The sequence below is a fragment of the Oryzias melastigma genome, linkage group LG19, assembly GCF_002922805.2.
Source record: "Oryzias melastigma strain HK-1 linkage group LG19, ASM292280v2, whole genome shotgun sequence".
Lineage (NCBI taxonomy): Eukaryota > Metazoa > Chordata > Actinopteri > Beloniformes > Adrianichthyidae > Oryzias > Oryzias melastigma.
The window spans coordinates 5002677-5012512 of NC_050530.1; the positions used below are offsets into that span (position 1 = coordinate 5002677).

Sequence of the window (9836 nt, forward strand, 5' to 3'; positions counted from 1 at the left end):
AACATGCACAACAAAGCGTAGCACACGGCAAAAAAGGCGCAACACGCAGGTAGCACAATTCCAGAACTCCAACCATATGAAGTCAATTCAGTCGCCATTTTTTTCACAATACAGACGCCGCCATGTTGGAACCAGAAGGTTCGTGAGCGACTGGTTCAAGTCTGTCTAAGTTTATGTTTCTATAGTAACCACTCGGACAAATCAAGAATTACCTTGTTAGAAAGTCACACCCTTTTGAAAACATTTGGACATGAGGGCTAGCAAGCTCCACCTACTTTTATTGAACCCTCTGATTGGTCAGTTTTTTAAAAGGAGCCAGAACGTTTATTCTGACCAATAGAATGACTGATAACAGCTGTTTATTTCTCTACAGAAGTCCATAGGACTCTGTGGCTACTTCCTGTTTGGAACACCAGGGGGGCGGGGCCACTCAGTCCAGTTCTTATATACAGTCATTGGTAAAATCTCACACTTCTTTCAAATTTGTTGTCATTTTATAACATATTTAGTTGGAGTGTAGAGAAAAATTGATTTGTCAGTATATCGCGATATTTCATTTGTCGATATTTGTATTGATTTAAAATAGTGACAAGATGATATTTAATGAATTATTAGTTGAATTATTTAGAGTTGTGACCATAGATAACATAAAACAGACCATTTTATTAACATGAAAGGGGTAATATTGTTCAGGAAGAGATTCTTTTAAGTCAAACTCTTTAAAAAATTGTTCTGGTACAGTCTTGGGAGATATCGTGATATGTATCGTGATACACATCGTACTGTCAGACTAGCCACTAATATTTAGTGATTTTTTTAGCATGATGCATGGTTGCCATGGAAACACTCCATTAGTTGTTTTCAGCTTTACTTGACGTGTTTTGTGAGTGAATAGTTTTGGGGAGAAAGTAAAAAATCTTTTTTTTCTCCACTCGTTCTCTGATCCAGCGATGCGGCGGTCCCGTCAGTCGGCAGCATTCCTTCTCCTGTTGGATTGAAGCCTCAGAAAGTGAAGCTCCAACAGCGAGTCTCACATTTATTAAACTATTTATGGATTTATGATCATCTGGAAGTCATTCAGCAGAACGGCGAGCTGACAGACTGGGCGGAGTCTGGAGCAGGTACGCTGCTAAACCACAATCCTGAGGAAGAATGAGAGAACGGAGAACTCCGGAGGAGATCCTCGTCCTGCAGGGAAACCCGACCGCGGTCCAGACCTCAGACCGCCGCCGCTGGAGCCGACCCGCAGCTCCTAACTGACGAGCGGCGTGAAGCGAGTGGAAATTCTGCTGAGGGTTTCCTGGGCGCTCTTCCAGGGGCGCGGCGCTTCCTCCGAGGCCGACATGCAGATTGATGTTCTGAACATTTTCAGAGAATCTCTGCTGCTGGTAGCAGGTCAAACCCAGACAGTAAAACTGACTCATTCTCTGAGGCTTCAGCAGTTTTACTGAGGAAAGTTTTCTCCTTTATACGATGAGATCCAGACTCCGTCAGGGATGGTGGTGGAAGACTTGGTGGCGAAAACTTAAACATTTCCTTAATAAACAGAACCATGGAGAAAACATGGAGAACCATGGAGAACCAAAACCGTGACGCTGCAGAACAGAACCGATGACCTGAAAACCAGACACTTAAATACACTGAGTCTGATTAACTACATGAAGACACTGAGGCGGATTAACCTGAACATGAGGCTGACCTGAAACACAGACATGACAACACCTAAGCCTACGATCCTGACAGTACCCCTCCCCCAAAGGGAAGATCCCAGATGCCCAAATCACCCATGAGGAAGGGACCCTTACAAGCAAAACAGAACTCCAGAAAACAGAACTGCAGCCAGACGGATCTATCAGAACTAAAACCCAAAACATAACCGACAGAAACCCAAGTCTACAATCCTCACAGACTCGGTTTAACCGCCGAGTCTGACCTGCAGAGTCCACAGGAACATAAGGGAGAAGAAGGAAATCCTATTCGTTGCTCCAACGGCTTTTTAGTCAATCAGCAAAACAAGTGAAGCTTTAGGACTCCCGGTCTGAGCGGAGCGCCCCCTGGAGGTCAGCAAGCTCCTTCATACTCGGTAAAACTCGGTTTTGTTGCCTGGTAACGCTCAAACGCAGCGTGACATCGCCAGCATCTTCTGACTCCTGAGAACACTGTGAACAGTTTCCAAACTCTGACATCCAAATTCAGATCCCCCCCAGATCTGAATCTACCCACAATCCTTTGCTTCATCCCACAAAGAAGAACCCAGAGACTCTAAATGAGCTCTGAGGTGGATTAGACGCTGAGCGCGGTGGGAGGGGCCTCCTTACCTTGGTGATGTAGAAGACACACTGCTGGAAGCAGAGCAGGAGGACCTCCTCCAGAGCCGAGACGGTCTCCTCGCTGACTGACCGGAGGCAGGAGAGGCGGAGCTCCAGCAGCTCTGAGGAGGAGATGGACCTAATGAAACTGACGTTCTGTTCTGTCCAGATCCTCCTGAACTATCTACCAGAAAACTGAGGAGATCCTTCATGACACAAACCAAAGTCCTCCGCCTCCCTGATGTCCTCCTCGCCGTCCTCCTCTCTCCCCGGCGCCGTGCGGCTCCTCCACTCCAGAAGGAGAGGCAGCTGATGCTGGATGAAGTTCAGGAGCTCCAGGCTGTTGGACATCCACAACACCAGGGGGCGCAGTCCTGAGACGACCTCGTTCAGACGGAGAGAATGGAGCTCTTCCGGGGTGAAAACTTCGTCTCCACGACTGCAAAAAAACATCGGAGGTTTTCTGAGGAAACTAAAGGAACCGTGACTGATGAAGAAAAGTGGAAGCATTCATCAAATATTTAGCAAAGGAAACGATTTACTGTTATTCCTGCTCCTTTCCAAACGTTTCAGCACGTAAAGATTCAATCACACTTCAGTGATCTTGGTATCAAAACGTTCGTCTTGTTCTGGACACTACTGCTTGTATTTTGGGGATTTATAAACTTATTGTTTATACAAACAATAAACTTATTATTAAAATATTAACCAAAATATGGAAGTGAATGAATGAGAAATTATTCAAATCCTTCAAAAACTTTGTGCATCGTTTACAGTGTTTTTAAAAATAATGACATTGAGCCGGGCTGCACGGTGGCGCAGTGGTTAGCGCTCTCGCCTCACAGCGAGAAGGCCCCGGTTCAAATCCCGGCTGGGACCTTTCTGTGTGGAGTTTGCATGTTCTCCCCGTGCATGCGTGGGTTTTCACCGGGGACTCCGGCTTCCTCCCACCGTCCAAAAACATGCTTCATAGGTTGATTGGCGACTCTAAATTGCCCCTAGGTGTGAATGTGAGAGTGGATGGGTGTGTGATTGAGGCCCTGAGACAGACTGGAGACCTGTCCAGGGTGTACCCCGCCTTCGCCCTTCAGTAGCCGGGATAGGCTCCGGCACCCCCGCGACCCCGAAAGGGACGAAGCGGTCAAGAAAATGGATGGATGGATGACATTGAGCCGTTAAATTAGCATTAGGCTAGCTAGTTTGGATAATTTAGCATCTGCCAGGGTTTTTTAACGCTAATTTGGAATTGATCTAAAATGTTAGCAACATGCTAACGTTTATGGCTAATATGCGATCTACTGGAGCTTTTTTATGTCAATTTGGAATTTAGCTAAAAAAAATGTTAGCAATATGCTAATCTTATTTGGCTAATATGTTATCTACTGATGTTTTTTTAATCCAAATTTGGAATGTATCGAATATTTTAGCGACATGCTAACGGTTTTGGCTAATATGTTATCTATTGAAGCTTCTTCATGCCAATTTGGAATGTAGCTAAAGTTTTACCAACATGCTAAATATTTGGGCTAAAATTTTGTCTACTGATGTTTTTTTATGCTAATTTGGAATTTAGCTAATATTTTATCAAATGCTAACATTTTGGGTTAATTTGTTATCCACTGCGGTCTGTTAGGCTAGTTTTAAGTTTATCTAGTATGTTAGCAATAGCTTCAAATTTTTTTGGAATAATTTGGCATCTTAGTAAGGATTTTTAGGCTTTTTTGGAGTTAAGCTAGTATTTTAGCAACGTGCTAGCTTTTTAGGGTCATTTGGCATCTACTGAGGTTTCTTTTAGCTAATTTGGAGTTTGGAGCAACACGCTACATGTTTTACCAAAATTGGCATGTATTGAGGATTTTAAAGCAAACTTACAACAAATTGTTCTGAAATTTAAGCCAGCTTCAGGGTTATTTTACTGTTCTTTAACAAAATTTAAAGTCTTTAGGAAATTTGGCATTTTGGAAATAGTTATTCAGCATCTTCAGCGACCAGATTCAGTAAAAAGCATTCACACTAGCATTATCGCAGGTGATGCAACTTTTCTAGTTTTTAATGCAAGAGGATTGAAATGCATAAAATAAGTCAGAAGAGAAGCATCTACACGTAGAAATCTGTTCATTCCTGTATTTGAATTCAAATCTCTGGAGTTTTGTGTTTTAGTTGATGTTTTACAAACCAACTGGAGAGCTTACACGTCAGGCCGAGCTGCAGCCGCGTTCTTGGTGTGTTCCTGCGACAGAAGATGAGAAAATGTTACTCCTCCTCCTCCCTTCACTCTGACTGGCAGGTGAAGCGGATCCAACGATAGACGACCAGGAACCAAAAACAGAACCAGCAGGTTTGGATCTGTCGGTTTGAAGTGGTGGAGAATCCTGATAACGCCACAGCTTCAGACCAAACCGAAGGTCCAGCTCAGCATCTGAACAATCATCTGCTGGACTTCATGCTGAAATGATGTTGAAAAGCTAAAAACTGAAGATGCTAAGTGTCCCAGTATTCATAGATCGATCTAGAACTTCCTGAGGAAAGATCTGTCTGTTCAAGCAGAACAGATGTTCTGTGGCGTCCGGATTCATCTCAGTAGAGACTGCTGCTGCACTCAGGCCCCGGAACATGAATTCATTAATGACTAGCTTTGATGTCGATAAGAACTGGACTAGGAAATGGTTGATTCCGGCTCCAACCAAATCAGGTCGATTCAGTCGACATTTTTTTACAATCAAACGCCGCCATGTTGGAACCAGTCATTATCTGTGAGCAGTGATTGGTCAGTCTGGTCAGTCTGTCGTTTCTATGGTAACCACTCTTACCAATCAGGAGACAGCTTGTTGGAAGGCCACGCCCCTACCTCTTGAAAGCGAGCAACACAAAATCTGTCAATCATTTTGATTGTTGGACATGGAGGCAAGCAGGCTCCGCCTACTTTTATTAAGGCATCTGATTGGTTAGTTTATAGCTTGAACTACAGAAAATGATCTTGAAAAGTAAGAATGTTTATTCTGACCAATAGAATAACTGGTAACAGCAGTTTATTTCTCCATGGAAATCTGTGGGATTCTACTTCCTGTTTGTGGGCGGAGCTCTGCGGCGGTCTGGACGCTCACCCACACGGCGCTCTGACAGTTGCTCGCTGTCAGCAGCAGCAGCCTGCGGAGGTCGGAGGCCCGACGGCGCCACGCAGAGCGACGCAGACACAGACTCAGAAGGAAGGAGGCGCCCAGCGGAGCTCCGCCCCCTCCTGGCATCGCCACGATCTCCCTCACCAGCCGCTCCTCGTCCTCATCCTCGTAGCTCAGAGTCAGGCCGAACGCCTCGGCCGCTCCTGCAGGAGGCTGCAGGTCGGAGATGCAGCTGCTGCTGACGAACGTCTGGGAGCTGCGCATCGCCGCAGACGAGCTGGACCCCCAGGACGACCAGCGGAGGTCTGGAGCTTCGGCGTCCTGCAGGAACAGAGCGTGAAGGCGGAGCCAGAGACGCGGGATCCTGCAGGATCCTGCAGACCTGTACCTGCTGCAGCGCTGACGGGTCTTTGAACAGGAACAGGTAGTGGCGGCCCAGCCCGATGACATCACCGGGGCTCAGCGCCACGCCGCCCCTCAGGACTTCACCGTTCCTCGTCACCAGGGCGTCTGCGGAGGGGCGGAGCACGACGGGCTCTCCGGGTCTGCGGTGGAGGAAGTGACAGTGCTGTGGAAGGATGTCGGCGGCGTGAAGGCTGATGTCATCCTTTGACCTGTCTGCGGTGGCGTCCCGGCCGACGCCCACGAGAGGGGCGGCGAGCAGGTAGACGAGGAAGTCCTGAGGTCAGAGAGGAGCCGACACGTGAAAGGTGGAGCTACGACACGAGTTTACGAGCGACGAGGTCATGTGACCTGACAGGCCACACCCAGGAAGGAGGTTCTCACCTCAATCAGGTCTAATGACCACGCCCCCATCTGAACTCGGAGTATTTATAGGATTCTAAAAATGACAAACACTTATGGAGCAGTTTTAGATCCAATCAGACGATTGGTTACCTAAACTCCGCCCCTCCGCGTGAAAAAATCGTAAACTACACCGCTAACATCGACCTCTAAAGACGGAACTCCAGAAAATATAAAAATAATAAATATTTAGCTCTGCTTTACTCTAATCGCCCTCAAAACCTTTTATCTATTGGTGGACGGTAAACCAATGAGAAGAGAGCATGCTGCCACCTGCTGGACGGGAGGGGATCTGCAGTCAGACTGGATCACTGTGGACTGAGAGAACCAGAACCAGGTTGGGATCATCAGGACTGTGAACTCAGACTTCAGAACTTCAACTACAGAGACGGACGCCGTCTCTGTCGCCATGGTTACCCGTGTGACCCTGAACTCCTCCCACATGTCTGACCTCCCTCCTCCTGCGGGTTAATCTCCGTCTTCGTTCCTGTCCTCCTGGCCTTGTCCAGGCCCGGTGGGGTCAGACGGCCGTCCCTCATGAGGGGGCGCCGCGCTCCAGAAAACTCCTTTTCCAATCACGAGGAGTTTGGAGGAGAAAGGTCTTTCTTCAAGCCGGATTATGGCGTCTGATTAAACCCACTGAGGGCTGAGTTTAATCAGCTCTGACCCCCCATGTGACGTGATGTTTTCCAGACTGCAGACCGGCGTGACAGAGCTGTGTTAGCGTTAGCGTGTTAGCATGTGAGCGTCCTGCATGTGTGGCAGGAGGTCCCCGCTGTAAAAACACAGGAAGTGCTGTTCTCTCCGCTTCCTGTTCGCTGTTGGTTTTTCCACAGCTGCTGCAGAGACGTTCAGCTCCTGTCCTCTCACTCTCATTAAACAAATGTTTTCACCTCCAGCTGCTTCCTCCAGGGGGCGCTCTAACACAAACTCTTTAACACAGGGCTGTCAAACTCAATCCCACAGGATTCCAAAACTTAAAGCACAAAAATCCGGCTCTCTAACCCATCAAACGTGAGATTTGGCATCAGTTTTATGGCAGACGCGCTCCTTGACTCAACTGTTCGCATTCATCCGGACTTGGGACAAGCACTCAGAAATATTGGAGAGCGCCCCCTTGTGGTTACAGTAACCGGATGGATTATTGGATCTATTAAACAGAGAATTTATTTAGGATTTGAAATGTTTTTTTGTTTTTTAATTTCCTTTTAAAAAAAGGAGAAAATGTTTCAGTTTTGGTTAAATGTGTCGGTTTGTCTCTTTTCTTCGTTTTAGATCGAGGTGTCAGACTGGTACCAGAGCAGCAGAATCTGTCAACTTGCTCTCTGTGCTACCTTCTATTTTTTTGCTAATTCTGCATCTACTATGGTCTTTAATCCAAATTTGAAATTTAGCTGACATTTTAGCAACATGCTACTGTTTTTGGCTAATTTGTTATCTACCAAGATTTTTATAGAATAAATTTTGAGTTTAGCTTCTATTTTAGTTAAATGCTAACATTTTTGTATGACTTAGTTTACTGAGGAATTTTAGGCTATTTTGGAGTTTAGCTAGTATTTAAGCTACGTGCTAGCTTTTTATGGCTAATTTGGTGTTTACCAAGAATTTTTTGGTTAATTTGGAGTTTAGCACATAATTAAGCAACACACTAACTATTTTGCCGTGTATTCGGGATTTAAAAAAAATGTTACTACAATGTTTTCAGAAATTTAGGTCACCTTCAGCGCTCTTTCATTAACAACACTTCCAGCCTTTTAGCAAATTTAACATTTTGAAAATAGCTTTTGCATTTTTAGCAAACCCGTTCAGCACTTAAAGTCAATCGTAAAACCATTTTCAGCAAAAAGCTTCAACATATTCAGCAATTATTTTGCGGTGAGGCTTAAACCCGCCTCTTTGTTGCTCCAGCTTCTGATTGGACCGTTTCAGGTATTAGTCTAAAAGATGGAGCCAACACACTTCCAGGTGTGGCCACCAGGTGGCTTATTACAAACTTAGGAATCCACTTCAAATAAAACTTCAATCTTAACAATCTCAAATTTAACTTTGAATGGGGGCGTGGTCATGTGACAGGTGTCTAGCATACCCTCAGTGGGCGTGGCCTAACAGCTGACAGGTGTGTTCGTCCCACCTGCTTTGATGATGTCATATCCGCACGCTGGCTTTGAAGGAGCCAAAGCACACAGACAGGTCACATGACCTCCGTGTGGCCCCACCCCTCACACGGTCTCAGGTGTGGTGCGTACCTGAGCAGAGCAGCGGCCCTGCAGCAGCAGCAGGTAGGGGCAGTCGTGGGGGGGGTGGAGGGAGTACTGCGAGGTGTTGTCGCCGCTGCTCTCCGTCTCCTCCCTCTCAGACTCCTCCCCCTCACCTGCTGACCCGGGCGCCTCTTGGGGGGCTGCAGGGTTCTGCTGTGGGCTCGGTTCCAGGTTCTGTTTGATGAAGCCCGGGTCCGGTTTGGAGTCGGTGTCCAGAAGGTCCATCTCGCTCTTGCTCCTCCACAGTTTGGAGCCCGCCCCCCTCTCCAGGAGGGTGGAGGAGACCCTGGAGCGGCTCTTCTGCAGCTTACGGGCCTGAGCGTTTAGACCTGGGGGGGACGGGACAGCTGGTGTGAGTGGGGGGCGAGGGGGCGGGGCCACACCCCGTTTCCTGCAGCGCGGTCGCAGCGACGCCAGAATCAACAAGCAGCAGGAAGCAGAGATGGAAAGGCAAAGCTGATGGTGGGGGGGCCGCCGCTCATGACGATAAACACGCCGTGGGACGTACAGCTGGGTCACCGCCCAGAACCGCCCCCCCGCCGGGTCTCTGCAGCATCCCTCCCTGTAAAGGTTACCGGTGGGCGTGTCCCGCCGCCATCCGTCTGCAGAGAAACATAGACAGCTGTTTGACCCCCCTGAAGAACCGTACCGGCGGTCACCGTGTCCGTCTCCCTGGACGTCCGCTCCTCCACCGAGCTCCTCTTCTGGATCTCGAAGCGCCTGGCCAAACCCTCACGCGGTTTCCATAGCGACTGCAGCACCAGCGGCTTCTCGTGGTCGCCGACGACGCGGAACGCCTCCGTCCGCCACTGCCGGCTGTGGATGGAGCCGATGGTGTCGCACAGGACGTAGGCGTCCGCCTCCTGCTTGCTCAGGCCGTACCTGCACCGGGGATCGAATGCAGAACCTGAGCGGGCGGGAAACTCACGGCGACATGTGACGTTTGTTCAGATGTTTTCATTTAAAAGTCCAGATTCAGGAAATGACATCATACTTACAGTCGGTTCGTATCTAGAGTGTTCTGGACTTCCTGTTTGCTTCGTTTCTTTTTTCCCGCTCTGACTAGCTCAGAGGCTGTACGGTTAAGAGATAAGGCTAATTTAGAGTTTAGCTTCTATTTTAGCAGCATGCTAACTTTTTTGGCTAATTTAGTTTACTTAAGAATTTTAGGCTATTTTGGAGTTGTGCTAGTATTTTAGCAATGTGCTAGCTTTTTATGCTAATTTAATATCTACTAGGTTATTCTATGCTAATTTAGAGTTTAGCTTCTATTTTAGCAACATGCTAACGCTTTTGGCTACTTTAGTTTAATGAGAAATTTTAAGCTACTTTGGAGTTTAGCTAGT

The 9836-nt window shown here is 47.4% G+C and overlaps 1 protein-coding gene across 1 annotated transcript in view; it reads right to left on the minus strand.

The window, feature by feature from the left end:
• LOC112141864 (ras-associating and dilute domain-containing protein) overlaps nt 1-9836 on the minus strand; it is a 19310-nt gene that overhangs the window by 5710 nt on the left and 3764 nt on the right. Inside the window, exons 4-10 of the mRNA XM_036217230.1 lie at nt 9140-9372; nt 8479-8819; nt 5817-6107; nt 5414-5749; nt 4502-4539; nt 2531-2748; nt 2319-2431 (exon numbers count right to left, since the gene is read on the minus strand). Of these exons, the coding sequence (XP_036073123.1) occupies nt 2319-2431; nt 2531-2748; nt 4502-4539; nt 5414-5749; nt 5817-6107; nt 8479-8819; nt 9140-9372 (1570 nt within the window). The remainder of the gene's footprint in view (nt 1-2318; nt 2432-2530; nt 2749-4501; nt 4540-5413; nt 5750-5816; nt 6108-8478; nt 8820-9139; nt 9373-9836) is intronic.